The sequence below is a fragment of the Scophthalmus maximus genome, chromosome 1 (genome assembly GCF_022379125.1).
Source record: "Scophthalmus maximus strain ysfricsl-2021 chromosome 1, ASM2237912v1, whole genome shotgun sequence".
Taxonomy (NCBI): Eukaryota; Metazoa; Chordata; class Actinopteri; order Pleuronectiformes; family Scophthalmidae; genus Scophthalmus; species Scophthalmus maximus.
This window is the reverse complement of record NC_061515.1, coordinates 8353077-8380569: the sequence shown is the minus strand read 5'-3', so window position 1 is coordinate 8380569 and position 27493 is coordinate 8353077. Positions and strand designations below refer to the sequence as shown.

Genomic DNA, 27493 nt, shown 5'->3' with positions numbered 1-27493 from the left:
AATTCCACATTCAGTCAGTGTCAATTTTCTTCCCAAAAAATTCATAATGGCCGCGTATCCTGAGACTAACAAGAATGACAGTCGACATAAAAGCCCAATGTCTTAACAATACTGTCTCTATTATTTTGTAATATCTGTCCTCCTCCCCCCATTAAGTCCCCTTTAAGCCTGATTTAATTTGTCTTTCAAATGCTGTAAATTTGCACACCTCCTGCCAAAAGCCTTTTGCTAACAATGGATGCCAGTCCCAGCCACCTCTCCTAGTTGGTTTTAAGTGTCCACGCGTCAGGAGGCAAACAGTTTATGACAGCTGAAATAAAAGCTTATTGTCCAAGCCAGTACCGTAAATACGGATGTCCTGTGGTCTAGATTATTCGTTGATTAACGATGCATGGCAGTTCTCTAGCCATTTAAGTGTCCAAGTGTCCACGTGTCCGCGGACAGACGAAGACTGACAGTTGTATAAAGGCTCAGGGATTTAGCGATACTTTCCAGGGGCCACTCGGTGTCCGATTCTTCTGTTTTCTCAGTATTAAGGCTGATTAATAGTGATATGTTATTCAAGTGTCGCCATCATTCTAGGGTTAAATATGTGACCTTGTCATGCGAAAAACTCAGGGGAGTATTTGTGGCCTTTTTTGCTAATGACTTGGTGTTTATCACCAAGTGTCTGGACACTGGGGCAATGATAAAAAGAACAAATGTGCTTGTTGTGTTGGTGAGAGGGTGAGTTAAACCTACTCAGTTGAGTCAGTGAGATGGTTCATCATATCATACAGGATAGTGTCAAACTTGTTTACAGTCCAGTATATCAATATTCTGTAATGTGTCATCATGGTCCATTACTTTGACCTGTTGGTTGTACACCATTACCCGCAGTCTTGTTCCGTTGAGAAAAATTAAGGGATTGGCCCAGAAAAGATCAATTCGCCCATTTGCCATTCATAAGATGACAACCATATTGAAGCATTATGCTATGATTGAAGTTTTGCCTACGCCCTGCTCCAGGCTGCAGTGGTTGTGGCATACGGCTGGCTGTAACGATGCCCTTGCTGCTGGAGCACTAATAAGAGTGTGCTATCTGGGCTTGCCTTACAAATAAGACTTTTTGTCTGCTTTAAAGCGGGTCCCAAATGTGGCCAAAGTACCCCTTTGGACTACAGCGAAACCCCCCACCCAAAGACCTCTGTAATCTTTTTGGGAACTGGACTATATAGAAGGGCGCACACACACATACACTAACATGTACACGGTAAAACACAAACACACCCACCTTCCCTCCTTGGCCTGGATAAGTGACTAGCCAGCAGTGGTAGCCACATGTGTCTGTTTGTGTAATGACGTCCTGAGGCAGACTACTCTGTAATTTAGCCCCTCTGCTCCCCTCTCACAAAGCAACGAGGAAATCAACCAATTACAGTGTTGGGGCTGTTCTGTCATTTTTTTTTGTCCAAATATGGTGGGGTTATTTTTTCTAGTCTTCTGGCTTTAAGCAGCCAACAGACACACACACGCATGCAGTATAGACGCATACATGAACACGGAGGAGCTTTGAAGAAAGGGTGGAATATAGGCGGACTGATTTCTAATCACAGTTTTCTTTCAACTCGTCAGTGTTTGGTCTGTTTGGTGGGTCATGGTTGATGCAGCTGTGTCAGAGCAAGACTTGCACACAGGCCTCCCTCCCATTGGTTTAAAGAACATTCAAATTAAACGTATGTACTGCATGGTTGCAAAATGTATTCACGCTCAGGAAGGAAGCCTTTGATATTTAGACAGTAAATGAAACACCTGATTGATGGACAGACGCATATATGACACCAGGCTAGCAAATCTCTACACTCTGAGTAATATTTCTGTCATGAGTCTCTCTATGTGAAACAAGTGTAGTCAAACACAATCTCTTTGTATTATTCACATTTACTACCGTAACATTCCAGTTTCTGTTGAGCTAAGACTAGATGAGGGCAACAGTGCTGAATGTGTCATTGTCAAAAAGAGCTCTCTGCTGTACTACACCAGGGTCGAGGGCTAGGCTTGGCCAAGGCCTTGCGGAATAGATATGTTAAAGTCATTTGTCTTAAGTCCAGGACAGAATACTCTGCAGATTTTAAGGCCAATGCGAGAAGTCGGGTCATTGTTTAAATACTGAAAGCTTGTAGCAACTATTAGCCCCAATGCCCTTTTTTTTTTATAGAAATCCTGAGACTTCTGAGAAGTTACCTGATTTTACTGTTGATTGAGCAAGAAAACATGTCAAAGTTCTTTGTAGAGTGTAAAGCTATGATTCTAGCATGCAGATAGTAGTTGAAACTGTAGTGAATGGACAAACTAGTTTAACGTTTTAGCATTTGTCTTGTAAAAGCATGGAACACATTACTACTACTCATTACTAGTAGTTGTAAACTGCTGCGGCACACTGTACGTTAGTGCGCCGGTGCCTCTGATATTAAAAGCAGGCTCTTGTTCAAACCACTTCCACGCAAACCTGTTTTGAATTAATGAGTCAAACTCGACTGAACATGACTTTGCTGCAAGTGCATATTAAGGGTCCTCCACGGACCAATGTGCGCATGTTATAAATTGGTGGAGGCAGATATCAGCTGGAGGTTCCTCTGGTGCCCACACTGGGCTGTAAATAGAAAGGAATCTGTGTGTGCCTGCACGTATGTTTCTTTTTCCATTCGCAGGACACACCCTGGGATCCTCTGGTCAGCTCTGCAACAACACAGCACTTACTAGCCAATATTGCATTGAGTTTGATAGTGGATAATGGAAAGGACTGTTCCATCATTGGCTGAAAGTTGAGGCTTTAATGTAGAATAACATAAAGGCCTACTCTATCTGTCATGTTTGCATTTGTATGAAATAGTTTGTTCTTTAAAAAAATACTGGTATCACATCGTTACTCGGTATCGGCCGATGTGAAAAATTCCAGGTGTTGGGAGGGAAAAAATAGAAATCGGAACATCACTACTTTAAAAAACACTTTGGTTCCATCTGCAAGTCAAACTTCAGAGCCAACCTCCTTCCAATATTCAGCTCTTGGTTTGCCCAGTTTTGACGGGTATCTGTCTGGAGTGTTTATGGAAATTTCCAGCTTGTCTTTTGAAGGTTTTCTTTTGGCCCAAGATAAGATAGGTGCTTTCAAATCAAGGTACTTGGAGTTAGAACAAACAAGCGTTTGTGGCTCGACGTGCCTTGGAAAATTTGCAGACAGTTGTGTTCCTTTGTCTATCATACATGACTGATAGTCTTGTCTCTAGTGAAGACATCAGATACCACATAAATGCACGTGTGCACACGCGCACACACGCGCACGCACGCACGCACGCACGCACACACACACACACACACACACACACCAAGAGCCTTTCATCTCTATACCTGTGATCTAAAGAGGTGTGTTGTGTCTGAGGTAGGCTAGTCGGTGTTTGACAGGTAACCTGGCAGCTTTCCCTCCACTGGGGTAGCCTGCCTGTCGCCAGCTAGAGAGGTAACTGGTGAGTCAGGAGGCAATCGGTTGGTACACCACTACTGTGTCACAGTGTCTGTGATGAGTAAAACAGAAAATAATCTTACACCAAGCTTCCGTTTCTTTTTTATGAGGGGACTGGATTTTGTCCTCTCAGACTGTTGTGTACACGCAGTAATTTATGCTGCAGTTTGTTAATACGTGGCAAACTATACAAGACGACAGATAAGGTGGTGTGAGTTGTAAACTTGCCACTGGCCCCTGTTCCATTTTAGAGCTGAGCTGGGGAAGCTCCCCACATTGAGCCTTTCATTGACCTGTAAGTGTGAGTGTGGCAAACTCAGCTCAAGAGCTGCTCTGCTGAGCCGCACAGATTCCAGCAGTCTCTAAGTAATCACATAGACATTCCTCACACAGCAGGGCACACTCAAGTCTTAACTTACACACACCACACACACACCCCCCCACACACACACACACACACACACACACACACACACACACACACACACACACACACACACACACACACACACACACACACTTAAGAGTATATGCTTAGACACATAATCATACGTTCTTCCATTTTCAACTAACCAGGGTTGGTGTTAGTTTAATAATCAAAACTGTGGTACCCATGCATGCACATACTGTTTGTGCATACCTGTGCAAAATAGTTTCATTCCCTTTCAGAGAGAAATAAGACCTAATATGTTATTTTCTCCATCTCATCCATTTATGTTTTTGCCTCTATACACCTGTATGCAACAACAGTAACTAATAAGCAATGCATATTCTTCCTCTGGGTTTCTGTGTATTCCTGTCATATGCTACCTTTGTGAACAAATAGTGGTTAATTCAAGGGCAAAGTTAGACTAAGGGTCGGGGTCTGCAAATTATGGTTATTATATTAGGTTATTGAAGTCTCTAGGAAATAAATGCAAGTCTATGTAAAGTTCCCAAAGGTGACCCATTACAACATGTCGATGTGTAATAAGTCCTGCTTCATTGTTTATTGTTGTTTAATGTGATATTGCATATGTTTCTTATAAGTGAAGTTTGATCATTTTATGTATTTCTTTCTTGAAAAAAAACTAACTAAATCTCTCTTCGTTTGTTCTCCTAGAGTGACAGCGGTTGCCGTGGCTTCCTTCCTGGATGCCTTCCAGAAAGTGGCCGACCTCGCCACCAACTCTCGAGGTAGGAACATGCGACCAGATGCAGCGGACTGAGAGAGTAATGAATGGTCTTCTCTGGCTGTTCTTCATCTCTTAAAAGAATCAGGATTTAGTCTTGACGGACCCCCCGTTGTCGCACTGTGCCGACAGGGTTAAATCAGATAACTCAGTGTTTAACAGTGTGTGAGTCAGGGCACATATGTGTCAGTGTATTTGTCTGTGTAGCTCCACTGTACAAGTCCAGTCTTTCACCTCACCGTGCTGAGAGGTTCTGTTTGCTTTATCGTATGGGTAGTAAATCCGTCAGTGTGCTGTTTGAAGCTCTGCTGCTGGCTTTGTATTCGACCTCTACCCCTTTTTTCCTCTGCTTTCCGCGCCCCCACCCCCACCTATACCCTACCTCTGCTACATCTGGACAGTCTGGTAGAGTCTGCTTCAACTGTGAGTGTGTGTAAGAGGGAAAGAGAGAGAGAGTGAGAGATTTCATCGCTCCCCAGCATTGACACCTCCAGCCTTGCGCCATACTATTAATAGGAACTGAGGCAGACACACTCATCCATCACCTCACTCACCGCAGAGACAAAGAGAGAGAAAGGGGCGGGGGGGTAAAGCTAGAGAGAATTGGGGGAGTACAGAGAGTCATCATTCTCTCCCCCCTCTGTCTCTTTCTTACACACACACACACACACACACATTACAAATGTTTGCTGTAAAGGAGTCAGATTCAGTATGCTGAAAAGCATTGCGTCACCGCGCGTCACTTTCCCTCCCCATCCTTTCTACATACTGTGTCTTAGGTAAACACTGTCACATAACACCCTTATCATTTTTGTGCTCTGCTGCTCGTGTTTCACTTCGCAGAGCTGAGCTCTCCAGCAGAGAGAGGCCGAGCATGGATAATGAGTTATAGTGCAGGTGGACCACCTGTCCATCTGACATTTGTACCAGGGTATTCTAATGAGCCTTGGTTACCTCCAGTCACAGACCATATTTTCCATTAATGGACCAGTTGGTTGGTGAGGCAGACTGTAGGGTACTATAGCTTTTTTAATAACAATTATGCCTGTAAGCCTTTTATTCTGGGCTAATTTGGGCTACTGTTTGAATTGAAACTGGTTTTAACTGGAGTCCCGTCACACACACTCTCTGCCTAATAACTATCTTCCTGCATGTAGGCTTATTTGATTCTTCCATAGTGATTAGAATGTTTTTGAGTCTAACAGCTACAGTGATGGCCAACCATTTGTTGGTCAAAATGGCATTGCTATTGAAGTAAAGATATACTCTTCTTTGTATTTTGTTTTGCCTGCTTGTTTTGATTTGTTTTGTATGTATTCGGGTCATTCACAGGCCTATGAATTCCTTTTATAACACACGGAACTCTAACTACAAGGCAGGAGAAAATGTCTGAAACTGTTTTTCTCATTACCCCTTAAGTGATCTTGTTTTAAATACATTGGCAGTATAGATTTTGTGGAGGCCATGTTTGTAGTAGATCAGAGGCATGAAGAGTTGGATAGATTTTAAGATCATTCCTCACAGCAGCCCATAAAATCTGTTGAGTATAATTTACTGATGGGACATTTGTCACAGAACCAAACTGCTCATGCTGGAATCTACTGTATCTACAAAACAGTTGGTTTGCGCGTGTAATGGACCTCTAGTTGCGCCCGGGGTAGTCGTCTCTCTGAAGATATCACCTTACTCTATTGTTCACTTACAAAGCAGACGAGCAAAGTGTATTCTCCAAAGACATCACAGCCGTGTGCTCGCTACAGCAGCTTTGATGTTGTAGAGACTCTGAATGGTTTTGTGTGTAGATTAAGAGAACAGACTGACAGACACGGCGTTTTCTTTTTGCTCATCAGAAATAGCCAGGGGCGGCTGGGGCCACATTATACACATAGTTGATGGTGACTTCTCTACTTTCTACCCCCCTCTGTCTCCGAGTCGTAACCTGCTTCCTACTGCCATCGCTATGGTAACGGCATAGAAAAATCTGTGCGTGTGTGTGTTGAAGGGTTTCCCTACCATTGCATTATATAGATATTGTTCATGCTCTGAAAAAATAATAATCATAATAAACAAGCACATACATAAAGATAACCAGAGATTTGCACGTATTAAAGGTTGTTTAGTCTCTTGATCACGACTATAAAACTTTAAGCCGCCTTTGTAAACGGTTGTACCGCTGTAGCCTTGCAGATATTGGCAGCTCATAAAGATTCAAAGCTTTATCTATATATTCGGAAGGCTTTGATATCTGACGACAGTTATGTTCATAGGTTTTTAGATGAAAGTTGCTCTTTTATCAGTGCTATCAGTGAAGCTGTGTGATCTGAAAGGTCCCCGTGTTACATCCTTGATATTGGTCATACGTGTACAGTAACTGTTATACAAATGGTTTTTGATTTTGATCCACGTGTTTGTTGATTTCACAGTGAAAGATGGCAATAATTCTTTCATGCAAACACACTGGGGTTGTGACTGAACCTTTAGTGTAAACATCAGTAAATGCTCTTTGCATGGGCTAATCACTGGTGTAGTAAAAACCAAAGACTGAGCTGTCTTATAGTTGTCTCATTGTTAAAGTTGTTGCTGTTTGTATTTGTGCATTTTGTCTAAGGAGTTTATTTAAACTGATTTATGAGAACCAGATCGCTTCAAAAAAGAAGGAAAGTCCCTGAAAAGTTTTTTCTTCACATTGACTAGGTTGCAAGCATTAAGGCTGGAGAAGAAATTAGGATTAAGCTGCATTTATTAGTTTGTATTACCAGAATAAACTCTCAATGAGAGATGTACATGTCCTTCTTTTTGTGTTAAATTCCTGCTCATTAGTTTACAGTTGAGTGAAATAAGAGAACTGGAATGCTGAGTGGATAAAGGTTGGACAAAAGAAAGAAAGACAGACTTAAGTTTCCAAATAAAAGCCTTTCTTTCCCTCTGTTGTGCTTAGTTATTCTGGCTCTATTGAATCTGACAGTGTACACATATTCAGCAGAGACTGGATCTGCTGGTTTTACTAGAAAAAAAACATGTTTGATATACAAAAGACTGCATATAAACACAGAGGTACACACTTACATCCAAATAGATGGGTTACACACCTCATATGCATCTAAATGTGTTGATTCAAAGACATGTACATTCACAGCCACACACACACACACACACACACACACACACACACACACACAGAGGATTAGCTGAAACCACCTGTTTCGCTGTTGGATTTGGACTTTCTCCATGCACATTCACTTTGCTTTGTTGTCTCAGTCTGATAAAGTGCATTGGAGTGTGCCTTGGCATCTCCAATTGCTTCTCATTTCTACCTTTTCTTTTTACAGCTGGCAATTTCACCGCTGCACAACATGTCTGTGTAGTTTTTTTTTTTCCTTCTCGTATGACGTCTGTGAAGACTTGTCAGTCATCCAGGTCATGTTTATTCAAGAGTTGACTGGAGGGCAGGGCAGTTTGGTATTTAACCTCTGTGGGGTCGCATCAAGGCCAGTGGTGTCACTTTGTTTATTAATAATGAATTCATAAAATAACAAACCACTTGACATCTATGGCTTTGATAACGACCCCACAGAGGTTAAATACCTGGGACTCTGTTCGTTTTTAGAATATCAGGTTTTACTCTATATTTTCATATATATTCAGTTTTATCCAAATTTAGACTCTCCCTTTCCTGATCCTTTTAGTCATATCCCTGTGTACATTCGGTCATCCCACTGTTTGCTTTTTGTCTTCTGCGTTTGTCCTTGCAGCAGTGTTTATTTTAGCAGTAGGTGCTGAGCATGGACAGCTTAGCTTTGGCTATCAGGCATGTTTTCAAAAGAGATCAAACTTTTTTTTTCAGTATTTTCTAAAAACCACAGTTTTGCTGGCTTTTTCTGTCAATAGTGAGGCTCAGCAGAAGTGACCACATACATACACGATGTACATACTGAAAATGTTCGTTCTGTCATGTTGGAAACCAGCATTAGCAGTCACATGAGTCAAACTATCACCTTCAAAAACATTCTTATGAAATCAAAAAGGAAGAGAAAGTGTTAAAAAGTGAGACTTTTCATTTGTTATGTGTCGTGTTGCATGTCACTGAGATTTCTACAACTCTATTTTGTTATTCCATGATGGGAGCTTGTAAAATGTTTAGAATTTATAACATGTTCAGTGTCATACCTGCAGCAATTCTGGTAACACAAGAAAAGGTCACATCCTCAGGTGTGTTTAAATTATGTTTGTTTACTGTCTTCACACAGATTAGTGTATGACCTATTACCTGGGGAATTGAATTCAAAAACATATTTTTTGTCCGTCTTAAGTCTGACAAGTGTTTTACCATTTCATGCTCCTTTTCTCATATTCTTTCCCCTTTGCCACTTTTTCCTTGCTTCCCTCTCGATCTACGTACAACCATTTCTTTGACCGTCTGTATGTCCCTGTATCTTTCTCCTGTATGTCTTTTTTCTTCATGAACCTTGAACACAAAGGGGAAAATCTTACATTCTGTCATATGCTGTCGTGCTTGTATCCATGAACTGTCGGCTCAAACGCACGTACAGAATCGACTCTGCCTCGAAGCATCACGACAGGGTTTGCTCCAATAGGTCTAATGGTTCTATTTGGTTTATACTGGGATTAAGAGTTAATGATTGGATGCTTTTGGGTCTGACTTGATAGAAGTACTCAGACATAAGCCCACATGGAACAATGTCCTACAGACTGAAAAACAAGATGATACCAATTGGTGTTTGTGCTATTGTTGATAGGAAAAATGTGATACTCTTTAGCTGCTTTAACCTAAGTTATTTCACAACTAAATTGGAGCCCAACTGAAGGTTGTTCCAGATGCACATGACCAACCAACCTTGATAGGCTTCAATGATGCACAGAGTAAAGCTTACGTAGAGACATGTTTTAGCAGGTTGCACTCATTGGAATCAGTTAATTAATCTTGGTTAAACTAAACGTGTTAAATGAGCAGAATGGGGAACATTGATTCACATCACATTCTATCAATAATCTCCCTAACTAATTCCCACCTCCTCAAGGTTGTGATTTCACTGTAGTATATGAATGTAGCGAGCTGTGGAGAGCCCTACTGAAAAACATCGCATCAGTGCTCAGTTGTCATGATGCAGCTACGATCCAATTAATTTTTGCAACCCCCACTAGGTAACTAAGCAGTTTTAAAAAACACTGAAGTCGGACCCAGTGAATCGAAGTACAGGTCACACAAGTTTGGAAGACAAGTATGTGCTGCATCGACCATTATTCTAAAGTTTATCAGAGAAGGAGAGCACATAAGCTGAAAAAGAAGTACAGGCGATAACCTGTACAACCGGATTTTTTAATTTTTTAATTTTGTTGTTCTCGATTGTTTTTATCAAAAGGACATACAAGGCAAAACAAACAACCACTATATTTTGTACAATGATTACATGAGCCCGACAAAAACACAAAACACATGGCATTTCGTGATCTTCATTTTTGCTCAATTTCAGCCGTTGGCTGAGACAAACCCCTCAAAACTAAAAACTGAACTGGTCATTGGTGAATAATGAAACAAAGCCCTATTGAATCCATGAAGAGAGCGAGATAAAGAGAGAACAGAGAAAGCAAAAGAAAAGCTACTGTGGAGAATAATCCTCTCTTGTTTCATCAAGCGTCAGTTCATTTTCCATGTAACCGCCTGCATTCCCTCACATCTTTTTTTTTATTTTTATCAAATCTTAGTTTTGTCATAGTTCCCCTCTTTGTATAATGGGTTTCACTTGTGCTGGGCGATGTGAATGACGTAATTTGAATAACACTAAGATGTGAAATTAATTTCTTTATCTGCTCAAGTTTAAATATTTAAACCCAAGCAGAATATTAATGTTTGAGCATCCCCCAACATGCAAGTTAATGATCATGCGGCCAAACTTTCGTGAGTAACGTGATGGGAAAATTTGCTTAGTGTGTGGGAGAGTTGTGAGATTTCTTCCAGATCAGCCTTGGAGAAACAGCTGACAGCACCAGACTGTACAGAGGGAGATATAAAATTAAAAATTGAAAAATACAATTAGGCTAGGGCTGCATGGTGGTGTAGTGGTTAGCACTTTCGCCTCACAGCAAGAAGGTTCTGGGTTTGAATCCCGGTTCAACCAGGGCCTTTCTGTGTGGAGTTTGCATGTTCTTTCCGTGTATGCGTGGGTTTTCTCCGGGTTCTCCGGCTAACTCCCACCGTCCAAAGACATGCACAATGGGGTTAGGTTCATTGAAGACTCTAAATTGACCGTAGGTGTGGATGTGAGAGTGAATGGTTGTCCGTCTCTGTCTGTGGCCCTGTGATAGGCTGGCGACCTGTCCAGGGTGTACCCCGCCTCTCGCCCAATGTTAGCTGGGATTGGCTCCAGCGCCCCCCGCGACCCTTAAATGGATAAAGTGGTAGACGATGAATGAATGAATTAGGCTATTATGACCCTTTCCGGACATTAGGCGATCATATCAAATTATTTTCTCACATCAAAGGCTTATGAAACATAGTACTACTCCGACCATAGTATGTTAACGGTCTGCAGACAGGGATGTACTGTATGTTCCTACCACCTTAACGTCTCATGAGGTTCATAGAGAGCAAGTTGAACCAGTTTGAGACATAATTGGAGGCTTGTTTGAGTCGTGCATTGACCCATCTTTAAATCCTAGTGTCTGATGTTGAAAGCCACCTTGGAACAAACAACAAGGACACGTCTGGATCGGCAGAGATGAAATGAACACCTTCGACAACGCGAGCGTGTAGAAGCCTGTTTGATCTGAACTGAAAAAGATCATATTGTTGTAATAAAAGTGTTTTACGAGCTGGTAATTACTTGACTCCTACAGTCACATATCCAGTTATTCATGTTTTAAGGAAGCATAAGAACTCATTAAGTGAACATTACGTCACAATCAGCCACTCAAATCACTATAGTTGTGTATACGGTGTGATATGATGTTGCCATTGTATATGCAGTGGTAATTTTTGCAAAACTAGCTACATTAGCACATTCAGAGACAGAGAAGATGAAGGCTAAAAGACAATGTACAGCTATACCTGCAGTATGATCACAGTAATTATTCCTTGGAAATATATTTATATATATTTATATATATATATATTTAACCGTTTCCCAAATTTACAAGCCAGTGGTTTTATGATCCTGATGTAGATCGAATATTTCTGAGCCATTGAGTAAGAAATAAGAATATCTTACACACATCCTGTTTATTTTATTTTTTTTAAGAAGGCCAGCTATTATTGTCTTAATTGCAGCTCCGGTTACATTTTTACAATTATTGTTCAGCTGAAAAAAAATTAGACAAACAAAGCAACATTCAAACGTAAACATTTGTATGTTTACTTGAAGCAGCCAATAAGGTCTTGTAGAAGCTGCAGCCTTTAAAACTTTAATGTGTTTTTTCGGTCTCACAGTAAACATGGAGAGACAGAGGATGTGGTTTATGTTACTGAGTTGCTTATTTGCGTTGAAGTTTTGCCACGAATGCTAAATCCTATATGCCACATGAAGAAAGCCATAAATCTTTGCATTTCTTTCCTTCTCATGATAAAATGTAATAGTGTATATTGGGAATATTGTAGTCAACACTAAAGTTAGGTGTTTGTTTTTTTATGGAAACATTTCCAGTCCTGATTATACCATATTAGTATACTGGTAAAACTGCAGATTTGCTAGCTCTTCTACTTTTGACAAAGTGGCCGCTCTACATCTTTCTGACCTCCATATGTTGCAGAGCCTCAGCTCATTGTGTAACCTCTCCCATTAATATCAGTGCCGACCCTCCTTATGGAATAGCTTAGTTCCACCAAGGCCTTTGTGTGCCTACAATGAGTTCAGCACCTGAAAATAACTTCCAATGTCAAGGTGTGCGTGTTCTTCCATTGGAACTATCTACGGTGTATTTCTTATACACGTCAAAATAAAATGACAGAAATTCCAAAACAGCACATTACATGCATATGGCATATTTAGTTATACGGGCTGGTTATCAAGTTCATGTTGCAGTGTTTAGCAGATAGTCAAGAGTAAGTGGAGCTGTAAAGCCCAGATGTCTCTAAAGATTTACATTCTGCTCTTCCCAGTCATCTGGTAATGCACTTTGTGCCTCTACTAATGCTAGGCAGAATCTGTCACAACTGTTATCTATTATCCATGCCTGTCTCTGTTACACACATAGTCACATAGTATTGCTCTTTTCAGACTTGGTAGTTGAGGCTTTGAGAGATAAGTTTAAAGATGACAGCTACAAAATGCAAGGTAGAAATTGAGGTTAAGTAATATGCTGACAGTTCAGTAATAAGTTGGAAACTGTATGGTCCACAAAGTCCAAATGAGAGTCGGAGGGATTTAAAGTGTATAAATTAACTAGGTACTGTAGATCTTTGCAGCTGAAAGCATCCCCAGAGGACAAACACTGCACATAAATAAGGACGTATGTCACCCAGAGTGAGTGTGTCTGTGTGTGTGTGTGTGTGTGTGTGTGTGTGTGAGAGAGAGAGCGTAACTATACACCCCTTTTTTTCAATAAGGCAACTGTTCCCTTGCTCATCCTCCTTTTCACATATTGACTCTATGCCATATCATTTCTGTGAACTAGCACACATCTAGGTTTTTACATTTAAGTAAATAAGTGAACCAGTGACGGCGTTTGAACTAAGCAGACACTCATTGTCATCATTGTGCCATTTTCTTTCTGAGCCGAATAATCCGGTGAGCTTCACCTGAATGCAGATGCACTTTCACTTGACAGACCTTCCGTTTTGTGATCATGCACACACTGGCATCTTAAGCCCAACTTGGAAAGCACTGAACTCAAACGAGTGTATCTGACTCGAGTCTAGTTCTGTCTTTTTTTTGAGCTCATTTCTCTAAGCACGCTGTGTGTGTGGTTCCATTGATACAGCTCCACGTAAAGGAAAAAAAAATCAGGCCCTTTCCTCTTTGCCCTTCTCAGTTTATCCCTTGGCCTCTGTTACAGAGCAGCCTCAGATTCTGAACCAACCCACTGTCTCAGTGCCCTCTCTGAAAGGGCTCTGTCCCCTTTACCCCAGTTTCGATCCAAGACCAGCGTGGCCGTGAACATTTCCTGCCCTCTGTCCTGCCCGGACCCACATACCGTCCCCTGGACGAGCTCAGTGCCTCTCAATCCACCCTCTGTTCTCTTGTGTTCACCATGACCCCATCCTGGGAATCTTACAGATCACTGGAACCAGCAATTAAATCAGTTAAAGGGTCAAATACACAGACTCACGCATATAGACTCACTGATGAATTCAGGCTTGCACACCCTGTAATGTGCAGGCTTGTGCCTGCACATTACAAGAAGAGACTCAATCATGTAGACCAGAAAGCTCAAAATGATCTTGCAGACAATAGATCCCTCTGGGTGATTTAGTGCTGGTCTTTCTTTCTGCTGTTTGGGAGTTTATGGGTCAAACTCCTTTGTCACCTCTCATGGTAGACTCATTTAGTTTGCACTATAAAATGCATTAACATACAAAATACAAGGAACTTTCTTTGAAAGATTTATCTGCAACCATCTGCTGTAATGCGAACATCTGCCCATCGACATGGCTCCAAAATGACGTCCTCGTGGGATCAAGAGACAAAAACGTGTCAGTGTATGGGTTTGTGTATGTGTGGATCACATAGGAGAGAGAGGGGGAGCGAGTGTGTATGTTGTTGTAATACAGGAGTGTAGGCTAAACACCTTTTAAGTGTGTTTGAGCCACAGAACCAGACAATCCTCTGTGCGCTTGACTATGCGTGCATCCAGTGTGTTTGTGCATGTCAGCGCTGTTTGCTCTCTGTTTTTTGTTTAAACAGAAGCCCGGTTAAACCAGTGAGCTTTGGATTTGAAACATCTGACATGCATGCAAACCCAAACTCAAAATACACACTTCTCTGGCACATTGACTTCTCACTTGTCTGCTTCTGACGTGGTTCGATGAGCATTTATTACACCGGTTGCTGAACTGATATACATCTCTTTCATTGTCACAGCAGCGATGTTGTGCCGCAACACATTAGCATTTTCCTACACTGTCATGCACACACTGAAGAGGTCTGTCAAAATGCACTGATTTTAATTTTGACCAGAACTTTGGCAGTCCTTACAGGGTGAACTAATAGGCATGTTGCAGCCAGAAAACATAAATTGAGCAAAGTGGTTCTCCAGAGATAAACTAACACATACCAAGGAAACAAGTAAGTGTGTTTATTGACTTGTTCTCTGTTTCCCGTCCATAAGTATTTAATTACGGTCCAGTCATTTAAGGTTGCCTGTTCCTTCTTTCTGCATATTCATTCTCTCTCCTTATTGTCCCTTTCATTTCCTCTCTTTCTCCAAAGTCCTCTCCTCTCCTCTCCACCTACACCCTCACCTCCCGTCTGTGTCCAGGCTGTTGAGGCCAGGTGCACACACAGCCGGTCTCCGTCAGCAACACCAAAACACCATAGACAGAGAAACGGGAATAAAAGCTTTAGGTTGTGATGGGGAAATAACAGAAATAAAAGGTGTGTTTCCGTGGTCAGCTCTTCCTTATGATTCATACCCAAGAATCGCGTGCAACAGCTAGACATTTGCATAAATTCACAAAGATGGTGACACACATGCACAGCGGGATACGGTCATCCGCTTGTTGCTGTGTGACTGGGCTCGTGAGCCATCTGCTCCTGCATGAACTTTAAAGGTGAACTTGGACGAATTGTCCGCCCATTCAGTCCTTCCCTGTCACCAGGAAATTGTCATTCTTTTAGAATTATGTGTACATGTAAATATTAAAAGTGGCATTGCCCTGTGTATTAAATATGTCTGCTATGGGGCTTCAACAATTAATCCTTTAGATTATAGTCTAATCGGGGGAATATCCCTACATTAAATCGAAAGGAAAAAAATGCTTTTAGTGCGAGCCCATGTCTAATATTCCTGTGTTATCATCTTAAGTTTAATAGTGTGATCAGTAAACTCTGCTGAACATGCGTGTAAAACGGTGTGCTTAAAATAGATTCAGTAGATTTGAGTTTATCATTGAGTGTGAGAGATAATACAGCCATTGTATTGGTTGATAGATGATAAATAATGGTTGTGTTCACCCCTATTCAAGTTACTCAGTCAGTGGGGTCGACTCTGTGAGCACTTGGGGACTGGATTGTTCCCCATCATCCCATAGACACTTCATAAAACACTCTGAATGAATGATGTGTTTGTGTTTGTGTGAGCGCATGTGTGTGAGTGTGTGTGGGCGGTTGGATGGATGTGGATAGGGGTGGTGTCCCCTTTCCTTCTCTTTGACAGTAATGGGGCTCTTACACAAGCACACATGTGCACACGTATATGCATGCAAAGGTTCAGACACACGTATGGCAGATGTAATCTGGTGGTCATTATTGCAAACAAGGTAGTGTTGTGTTGTACAGAAAAACAGTTGAGCCTTGCTAGTAGTGTGTCTCTGGTTTAAATTATCAGCATTATCGACCAGACTAGAGGCCTCTGCCTCTCTCCCTACAGGGACGGAAAGGTCACAGGGAGATTCACACTCTTACGCTTTAGTTTTTACAAAACATCCCTTTTGCCATGTTTACACTTGGAGTCCAGACTACGGTAGAGTTTTCACGTCCCTAAAACTGAGACTTTTGGAAACAATCTGGACTCTATGTTGCATTTTAGTCTGGACTGGCAGCAACAGAAACTTTTGGAAAAACGATAACACAGACTGCAATGTTTGCTTCATAATCTTCCCTGTTCCTACTGTTCGCTATCAAACCTTCGTATTATTTTCTGCAACTAAGCAACCAACTGCAGAGTAGACCGACAACTGGCATGACCAGAGTTTGTCAATGGTCAAGTGATGTGCTGTGGATGTATTATATGGACAGAGAATATTTGTAATATGCCTGGATGGAGATTGTTCCCGTGTTTAAATGAAACCCTATCGGTGGGGACGTAGCCTTGGAGACTTAAGTGCAGACAGGGAAAAGTCAATAATTGGAGAAAACAGATGTTTGCGATGCCCTGGTCTTCATTGCTTTCATGTGACTGTTCATTATACCACAGAATGCATCTTGTTTCTAACTTTGTTAAGGAAAAACTTGTTACTCTTAATGAATAACAAGGTATGACTGCCACCCCGGGTTCCCCCTCAGACACTAATAGTTCACACTCTTGAAAACAACAGATAAAATTGCAAATGTGTCCAAAATCTCATTAATGACTGTAGAAGGTGTCATGACTCGATTTGATTCTGCCTAGATAGATAGTGATTTATTATTGATTCAGGTTGTATTTTTTGCAATATTATAGGGGAACTTGAATGGAGTTTATATTTAGTAAACACTTCATATGCAGTACATTGTCTATACATGTGCATGTACACCCCCGAAAAGTTGCAAATGTTTATACCAGGTTTTAAAGTATTGCTTCTATTGACTGTATATTTCCTAGATGTAGAAAAGTTATTAAATAGTAAACCATACATTTTAATTTACATTAGATACATTTCACACATTGCTTAATACAGTGCCATTCATTGTTTAGACCCATACCAAACCACATTATGGCTTTTGTTAAAATAGCTTCAAAAGTGTTGCCTCCAAGTAAATCTCTTGCCCCTAAATGGGGCATTACCACGGTCAAGCCCTAAACCTCTTCTCAGGGTTTTCCACAAGGTCTGTGTCTGTTTTAAGAACAACTCCTCCACCTACCTTACTTGCCTTACCTGTTTTCTCTACATGTATATGTCGTAATAAACTTTTAACAAAGTTATACTTATTTTATTTTTACTTTTTCTTTTTCTGCTGGAGAGTTTGAGACCTAAGTTGTTAATACTTGCACCCAAAAATTGACTTGACTACTGCTAGCCAGTTCACACTTGAAAGAATTAGGGAATTGTAATCTAAACTGTATAATGCAGGCAACTGCTGCTGTGACGTCTTGCACACAAGACGAACGTGACTCAAACCCTGTGACTCAGACTTGAGTTTACTCGGTTGTTTCTGCCTTCAGTTATTGCAGTTTAATATGGACCTCTGTTGTCTTCTCTGTCAACGATTAACTGTGACTTTTCGCACATTGTGACCATATGGTTACGTGACACTGGTCTGGTGTTTTTGCCAAACAGTGTCTCATTTGTCCTCTAAGTGTTAGTGTGTGTAGAAATATTGTTTTAACATTTGCTTTTATGTTGATTTGCTTTCATGGTTTTTTAGTTGCGATTATCAGTGCTGCTGCTTCCCAATTCTGCACACAAGTGTGGATGGCAATTGTCACCCCCCAAAAAAAGCAATGAATTTAGTTCATTGGTAGAGGTCCTAGTAAATCCGTTCTATCTGTCTGTGGAATGTGTGTCAGACCAGAAGGGGAGATTAGAGAAAAGTGGGGCACCAGAGCCTGGAAAAGAGCAAGAGTGGGCTCTGGGGTAATCTATCCTCTCTCTTTCTCTCTCGCTCTCATTCAATCTCTCTGTCTCTTGCTCTTTCTCGCTGTCTGGTCATCTTATGACACACTTAAACCTCCGTGTTGGTGGCTTAAATTGGTCAGATTCAAGGCAGCAGACTTATAGTTGCTGCTGAGCTTCTACACGCTGTGTAGAACAACATGCAGGCACTGGCTATCAGTAAGTGAAGCCCCAAATAGTCAGCTCCATTACCTCAACTGGCCTTCTTTTGTACTCTAAGGTTTAACAGGTCTGTAATCCGTACCACATTGGATGCGTTGGATGCTGACAATGCAGAAATGTAATGGTGCTTGTGGTGATTGATATTGTCCACTGACTGTAGCCTGTGTATTTGTGCTCAGCCACCGTTACACAGCAGAGACTGGGCATTTCGCCCAAACATATACACTTAGGGGTGGGGGATCTGGCCAAAAGATCATATGACTATCTTTTGGAATAGAACCACGATCCAGGCTTTTGGCCTCCATTCCACAAGTTGTTGTTATTGTTTATTGTACCTGCCATCTTCTTCTTCTTCTTCTCTTCGACTTTGAAATCGGACTAGAACACTTGTAGCGTTGTTATGCGGTCCTCATCAGTCACGGAAGAATCACATCTCCAGTGCCTACGACATCTTTGATACCTATGGTGCTGCAGGAAAACAAATAGTCAGACTTTTGGCATCAGTTTGTCACTGAAGTGACACCTTGTGAAATCCCTGTCTTTGTATTTGTTTTTGTATTTAGTGTATATTTATAATTGTTGCAAGCATTATCTGTTGAGACAACACCATGAAACGTTTCTCAGTCTTCACATCAGTGGATGTTGCATTTGTAGCAATTCACCAAAAAGATGTATTGCCATCATGTACTTTCCCATGGGACGTCTACTTCTCTTTGAGCGTTTATTTTTGTCTTGACTTTGACCGCTAGCTGAACTGGCCAACTGCTTACTGACTAGATTAGCACAGGCACCATGTTAACGTTATGGTACCACATTCACAGACACCAGAGAGGAGGGGTGGGAGCAGAGGATTAAGTTGGTACAGAGAGAAACCAGAAATAGAGAAAACCAAACTAAGTACAGAAAGATTGGAGTGTGCGATTTGAGAACCAGATCAGAGAGGGAACAGCTCAAAGGAAGAAATCAAAGGGATACAGTAGAATAAAGAGGGGGGGTGGAACGGGGGAGGGGTGAAATTCCTCCATGACCTACATTTGCATTGCATTGTAATCTCCCGCCGAAGTCAATTTATGCTCTCATGACATAGTACTGTATGAGTACAGTAAGTCAGTTAGCATAAATTAGCATATGAAGTCTGCCTGGAGCCTGTTTGCTTGCCAAGGACTTCTGTTCAGAGACTGAGCTTGTACTTTTGTCTTGTGCTCCTCTTGTACACCATGTGAGATCTAGAGGTGGCACCAGTATACTGTACTCCTCTTCTTAATAGTTAATGTCTCCAAGCACCAATATCCAGCGTTTCATTGCTCTGACAAAAATACTTACTAGAGTGACCATACTGTTAGACATCAGCTGATCATCTGGTATCTTCTGTGATTATGTGACGTCTGCACTGAAGCCATGATTCTCATTTACAGTAGTTCTTGTTTTGGGGTCTCTTCTACCATCGGTGTGGTGCTCGGCAAACAAAACACCTGCTCAGTTGGACGGAGGTCAAGTAACTGGATTCCACAGTTTGGCCATAAAATACTTGTTTGCTTCATCTCTATGTTTAGGATGATTATAGAGCTGCATTATCCTAAACCTGGGGTATATTAAATGTGGATACAAAGGCTCCGTGAGTCTTATACTGTGAATGTGATGTGAACATCCTCAGAAACTAAAAAAAAAACGCCTACATTACTACACCAATGACAGATACCAAATACAGACAAATGTATTTGCTGATGCGATAGTTTTAATGATGATGGATTGGGCAATGTAAATAAGTGGGTCTGCAAGATGAGGAATAACTCTCATGGCACACCACCGTATGGCAAAGAAAATTATGGTGGCATTTTTGCAGACAAGAGCAATGCGGGCTTGTTATCTTAATTGGTTCCCATTCATCGTTTTAGTGTCATTTCAAACAGCAGTGCCTTGAGAGAGAAATTGTTAAAGAGGTTAAGGATAACACAGTAGGGAGGTACAGATACTGTAGCTCAGTACACATCCAAAAGAGGTGCGTATGCCAGCCATCTTTTATTGTTCATCTTCGTCCTCAATACCTTGTTAGCATTCACACTGCAGCACTGCACAGCTGTGGCATCCTGTCATTCTCATATTAACTTTATTTTGTCATTGGTCCTCTCACCTCTCTTCATAATCGTGTTGTTGAGTGAACCCATGTATGAATACATTTGGAACATATTCGGAAGATTCGCTGTGAGTGAGTGGGTGCCACCTTTCGCTTTCATGTTCTGGAAATTCTCCTGCTGTTTTGAAAGGAATCTGACAATCTGCTGCTGCGTTCTTCTTATGTGAACAGCAAACTCAGGAAAAATATCCAGGCCCAATTTTCCCAACGTTTTCCGTAGTTCATGCTTGAAACCAGCTTCACTGTCATCAGCCTTTGTTTTGTGTACATGAGTCCAAATCACTGAGGGTTTTTTTGCTTCACACTCCTTAATAATCTCTCCATTCATCACTCGCATGTCCCTGCAGTGAATCTTTCTGTTTCTTGTACTTTTCCCCAATGATAGGATAGCAAAGTAAGAAGAAACTAAATCATGCCAGAAAGAGAGAGACCAGTAGAAGCACACAAGGAGAGAGGAGGTAAAGGAGATAAGGGGAGAAGGGTAATGGGAGTTTCATGCATTACTATTCAGGATGCCTTTCACTGCATTGCAGTGGCATACTGACACACTTTCACAACTGCAGTTTACAGTGAGTCTATTTTAGTTTCTCTTAAAGAATACAAGTTGTGAATATATCAGTAGAATTGCTGCCAGTGGTACGATCCACTCCACTGGTTGGCACTTTGCCTACGGTGATGAATATTGTCACAGAGTGACACTTCCTGCTGTCGTCCATTCTGCCCAAAGACACTCAGGTGTTAGCTTGCAGATGTTTTGGTACCTCGTTTGACTATGATGCAAACCACTGACTTAACAGCATTAGGGGTTTAAACCTGGCTAATGATCTGTGACGGATTCCATCCACTCTGGCTTTCCCTCATCTCTCCTGTCAGTATTCAGTGAATATGTTGCTGTGTAGTAAGAAAAAAGTTGTTAAAATTCATATTAACTAGTCATTTACAGTCCTTACAACTATCCTTTACAAGGCTGTTTTATTATTTACTGTGTGTTCATGACTGTAGGTTCAGTGCTGAGTGTGGGGGTTTTGTTTTAAACGAACCACTGCTGATTTTGAAAAATTAAAAACTGGCCCTTTTGACTCTATTCTTTGCTTCATGTCAGTGCATTAATATTCTGAATCAATTAATGGATCACCAATACAGTTATTGATATTAGGTCAGTGTTTGGATTTGCCAACACCCAGTCTTACTTAAGATACATGTTAACACTTGATGATAACCCTTTTTCAACTTTAGTTTGGCTGTAAATATTAATCACAGACTTTAACAATATTTGAAATTAGACCCATCGCTCTTTCATCATCTTCTCCTCATCTCACCCTCTGCCCCCCCTTTTCCCTTCTCCTGTCTCTGAATGACAGCTGCTGGGAGCTGTTGTCAGACAGTCCAGAGTCACACTGCAGCAGGTGTGTGTGTGTGTGTGTGTGTGTGTGTGTGTGTGTGTGTGTGTGTGTGTGTGTGTGTGTGTGTGTGTGTGTGTGTGTGTGTGTGTGTGTGTGTGTGTGTGTGTGTGTGTGTGTGTGTGTGTGTGTGTGTGTGTGTGTGTGTGTGTGTGTGTGTGTGTGTGTGTGTGTGTGTGTGTGTGTGTGTGTGTGTCCCAGCACGTCATGATCCCAAAAATATCAAAATATGGGGACATATATTGAGATAACGTTTCAAATACACATCATTTTATTGGAGTTGCACTGGGATGGTGCTTAGGTCAAAGTACAACAACTGAGTTGCTGATATAGGTAACAAGGCATGATGAAATAAACATATTTACCTTTGAATTTTTGAAAAGCTCTACAATCCTAATAGTTTGTTTTTTTAAAACTCAAAACTCAAATTACTTGACTTTGGCAGGGACTTATACTTTTGGAATGGATGTTTGTTAGATATTCAAACCCACTGTGAATATTCCTTTTTTTTTTAGCTCGGTCAAACGACATAGATGGCGCCCATTGACATGGTAACCCCACTCCCACCCATCCCCTTTTTGTGTGTGTGTGTGTGTGTGTGTGTGTGTGTGTGTGTGTGTGTGTGTGTGTGTGTGTGTGTGTGTGTGTGTGTGTGTGTGTGTGTGTGTGTGTGTGTGTGTGTGTGTGTGTGTGTGTGTGTGTGTGTGTGTGTGTGTGTGTGTGTGTGTGTGTGTGTGTGTGTGTGTGTGTAGCTGAGTTTCTGTCAGCAGCTATCGATGAATGAAGAGGTGAGGTGGTCAGGCCAACTTATAGAGCAGATAATTATAAGTCCGTGACCTAAGAGATTAATTCACTTACTCATCTTACTTAACCCTGAAGCTAGTGTAAATCAGCCACTTAGTTTATCTTTTATTGAAAATAATGTAATTGTATACTTACAGTAGGCTACCAGACTGACAGAGCAGACAAATAAATCAATGAATGAAATGCAAGCCTGTATCTGAGCTATGTGGGTGGCTCCATCTGGACATGCCAACTGCTCAGCGAGAAGTGTGTGCGTGCGTGTGTGTGTCGCCTGTGAGTGTCTGTGAAACGTTTTCAAAGATATGATCGGAACTAGTCTGTCAAATGATTAAGGATTCTGATCTTTCTTACACAATTACAAGTTCTAGCAGTAGCTACTATTATTAAAAAAATTACATTATGAATATTCACTTAACATTTCAGTGTTTTGGCTATAAACACTACATGTTGTTGTTCAGATTTTTCTATGCCTGTTTTTAAAATAGTTATATGACTGAGTATCTGTTCCAGCTGTAACTTTACACGAAGACTGTTCTGAGACTGATATCTAGTTACTACTTCGAAGTTCGCCTGAAATACTAAACATAAAGGCCGGTTGCTGACAACTTCATTGTGTCATCAGCTGGATTACCAGAGGCAACAGACGATTGTCTTCATACTGCTACATAGCAGGCAGGCCTGCAGACAGAGGTAATCACTTAGAAATATGTAATTTCTCCTTTTCAGTGTGAATAACAATACACTGTTTAGATCTGGCCAATGTGAAGAGTAAGAGATGTATTTTTAAACCTAGAGTGGATGTAGCCGTAGTGTTTTCTCCAGGTCTCTAATTAGCTATTGAACAGATCACTTTACTTCTGTCCAGCTGGGTTAGTGTATGTGCATGTGTGTGTGTATCCAGCTGTAGGGTCTATAGTCTCTTATCAGTGTAACCACTGGCCCAAAGTTAACGGCAACCATCTGGAGCCCATACACAGAGTTGGTTTCTTGTCAGAACTACCCAAGCCAAATCACTCTCTCTCTCTCTCTTTCCCTATTTACTTTCACCCCCTTTTTCTCCAAACCGTCTCCGACATCATCTCTCTTTTTCTTGATACAAATTAGAATTCCCTCCATCCTCTAATGACAAACTGACATAAGATGTAAAGATGTGTACTGTGTACCACAGGCCTTCTTCAGTGGGTTTACAGGAAATGAACCATGGATTATATTTTTAGGAACTGTACACCACAGGATCTGCATTTAAATGAGTAGTTGTTTAGAAGTACAGTATTTATTATCTGGAAAAAAATGTGGCAGGTTAAAAAGGAGAATCATATGTGGGGCCATATAAAAAGGGATAAATAGAGAAGTTTGACCTCAATTATCGTTCTCATAACAACCTGAAAGGCAATCTGTTAATGCAGACAAGGGAAGGAACTCTGTCCTTCCACCTTTTATCAAATCCTAGAGAGAGGACGAGTGAGTTTATTTCAACACTGGTCAAAATAAAGAGTGGTCACTCGCACAGGACATCTTGGTACTGCACTCTGCCGTACACCTATAGAGCGCTATGCATCACAATGAGAGCTTCCCTTCTTTCTAATGCTTTCACACACAGTATACATCACACACACAATGACACACACACACACTCTCTGTGTCAGCACAGTGTGACATTCCAAGGAACAGTCTGGAGGGGGGGTTGAGGACAGAGACAGACTTGGCAACTCAACATCAAAATGCCATCCTATCTCTCTCACTCTCATGCTTACACACGCACACAGGGACAAGGACAATTATCACGTCTCTGTCACAAATGGCCTGATAGACTCTTGAGACACTGGTTCCCACACAAGCTGAAATCTTTGATAGGAGTATGTGAACAATGTAAAAACTTCAATGTATACTAGAAATCGACAAGGCCTGAGTCTGTTTGTGTTGAAACACAAACCATGCATGAACCAGCCGCAGTCCTGTGAAACATTAACACATCATGTGACCAAATTAGCCTTTTTTTCTCAAACCTAAATGCTGCTTACTTTGTTTTGTTTTTTTAAAGGTGTTAGTTTAGAGTGATTCGTTCACAGTGGCAAAAAAGGGTGGAGCTTAGTGTGTGTGTGTGTGTGTGTGTGTGTGTGTGTGTGTGTGTGTGTGTGTGTGTGTGTGTGTGTGTGTGTGTGTGTGTGTGTGTGTGTGTGTGTGTGTGTGTGTGTGTGTGTGTGTGTGTGTGTGTGTGTGTGTGTGTGTGTGTGTGTGTGTGTGTGTGTGTGTGTGTGTGTGTGTGTGTGTGTGTTTTCCGCTGTTTAAGTGTTGGTAGTGCGGGGATAATTACAAGCCTCCAAAACAACCATGTCACACAGCAGCTATTTATACTGCAAACCAGCTATGCAACTACACTCACAGCATTAGTCTGGCCGGCTGCTGCTTTTGTGTATGTGTATATACTTCACTCTACATACTGTGTGCATGTGTGTGGCGGACAACTGGTGCTGCCAGTGCAGCTATTTCTATCCAGGGGTCATTCTGTGCTAGACGACGGAGTAGACGACGATGTGTTAGCAGCCACTTCATCCTGAGAGCAACACAACAACTGTCCACAAACTGGGATTGACCTGATATCTAACCGTTAACACTTTTGACTGCATGTGATGTGATGAGCTCCTAATGGGTGACATGGTTGAAATCACTATCATGGTTAAAATGTGATTTTTTTTACTAAGTTTTTTGTTATATAACTTTGTCGCGCTGTACGTTATTCTGGACTGCATGTACAGGCAGTGTGTGTTGTAACCTCCCCAAAAAATCTGCAGTAACATTAATGGAGCCCAAGACAGATTGTAGCTGGCATGCGCACATACATATACAGTTTCCACGGCAACTGGCAGTCATGGCAGAGGCCACATTGACTAGTTACCTGCTGTGAGAGGGAGCAGTGTATGAAAGAGAAACAAGTCTCTTTCATACATAGAATATGTGGCGCGCGACTGAATTATTTATTATTACGATTATCATGTTGCTACAGTTTTTTGTTTCGCAGCTCAGTTTTCTTGATTTTTTTTTTTATGCCTGTTTGTGCTCATGGCATGGAAGGAGTCCTTTTGCCATAACCACATCTTAAGCGACGCTAACATCTGCAGACCACTTCTGATGTACTGTATGCCAATCTTTTGTATGTGAGCAGTATATGACCATTTCAAATGAATGCATTGAAAGTCTGTTCTTGCATTAACCCCATAAAGATCTGACCTTAGGGTGAGTTAGAGTGTAACATTTCCACACTCATAATGCTGCATGCAGCCAAGAGCATATTTCGCTCGATGAATACCCCTCATATCAAATCCAGTAGTGTGGGTGGGGCTGCGCCAAATGAATAATCAACTGAAACCTAACTCTTCCCTTGAGCACAGGCCTGAACTCTGCAGTAACTTTCTAATGAAAAATGAACTTTCATTGTTTTTGTGTGTGTGTGTGTGTGTGTGTGTGTGTGTGTGTGTGTGTGTGTGTGTGTGTGTGTGTGTGTGTGTGTGTGTGTGTGTGTGTGTGTGTGTGTGTGTGTGTGTGTGTGTGTGTGTGTGTGTGTGTGTGTGTGTGTGTGTGTGTGTGTGTGTGTGTGTGTGTGTGTGTGTGTGGTTTCTCCGTGCCACTGTGGCATCTATCAGCCACACCCTCTAGGATAACAGGCAGTAATGGTAAGGGAGAAGGAGGCAGATGGATGGATGGATGGATGGATATGATGACTAAACAAGTGAACACAGGAATGAATGAGCATTATGGTGTTGTATAACAGAGAGGTCTTTTATGGCATGTAGTAGCCACACCCTCTGCAATAATAAGCACGCACAGTTATAGAGGAATGGATGGTGGAGTTGAATGAATGGATAAAGGGAGAGCTTTGAGGTCCTAATGGGCTCAGTGGGATTGACATTGAATTATGTATTCTTGAAAGATGCGGGAAAGTTGTAATTAATTGTATTGCATAGGTTAATTCGATGGCACCTCGTATGTCTGTCCATGGTGCTGTTTGTCTCTGCTTTGCCTTTTTTTCCACTGAGCTGTCAGACAGTTCTGGTTTCAATTTAACACAGGACTTCTTGCTTGTTTGCACATTTTGCAACATCAACACAGAAGATTCTGCCCTAGGGACACGTTTTATTTGAGGGACACAGAGAGACGGTTTTGCTGCAATTTTTTTCGTCCCACGGCTCAACCTGAGTTACACAGTTCACACTGGGTGGCTCCAAGATATCTGTCTGGAGTCTGAAATACTGTTGACAATTGTCCTGGATTATCATAATCTTGCTTTGCCCTGATCACATTACTCTTCAATAATAATGTTATTGAATTTGATCTCCATTTGACAATTTGAAACCGCAAGTTCAATTTGAAAATTTGTCTCAGCTTACTAATTTTACTCCTGTTTTGAAATAGTTTCCTCAGTTTCCCTTGAGTATTAAAGTGTTGTAGTCCAGATCAGCAGACTCGCCTTTGTTTTGTCCAGCCTCTGACAGAGGAAAAAAAACTGTGTGTGTGTGTGCGTCCGTGCGTGCGTGTGTGTGTGTGTGTGTGCGTGCGTGCGCGTGTTGTGATTCTGAGCGTGAGTGTGTTTGAGTGAGTGACAGCTGTGTGTGTGTGTCTCTGCATGCAGCATGGACTTTACTGACAGCAGAATGGCCTGCTCAGTTGGAGGGGATTCACACTTAAAATCACATCATCTCTCTCTCTCTCTCTCACACACACACACACACACACACATACACACACACACACACACACACACACACACTGAGGGTAATACTCATGTCGCTGAACAGAAAGCCACAAGAACTTCTCACAGTTTCATACAAGATGTCTGTG

General features: G+C 41.5%; 1 protein-coding gene across 9 annotated transcripts in view; it reads left to right on the top strand.

Moving 5' to 3' along the window:
• Nucleotides 1–27493, top strand: part of LOC118306358 (protein MTSS 1-like) — a 50511-nt gene that overhangs the window by 3970 nt on the left and 19048 nt on the right. For 8 of the 9 annotated variants that reach the window (XM_035629819.2, XM_035629812.2, XM_035629814.2 and 5 more), the window contains exon 3: nucleotides 4602–4675. In XM_035629819.2, the coding sequence (XP_035485712.2) occupies nucleotides 4602–4675 (74 nt within the window). Of the gene's footprint in view, nucleotides 1–3466; nucleotides 3504–4601; nucleotides 4676–27493 lie in introns of those variants that run through there. The other variant, XM_035629817.2, reaches the window with a different exon arrangement.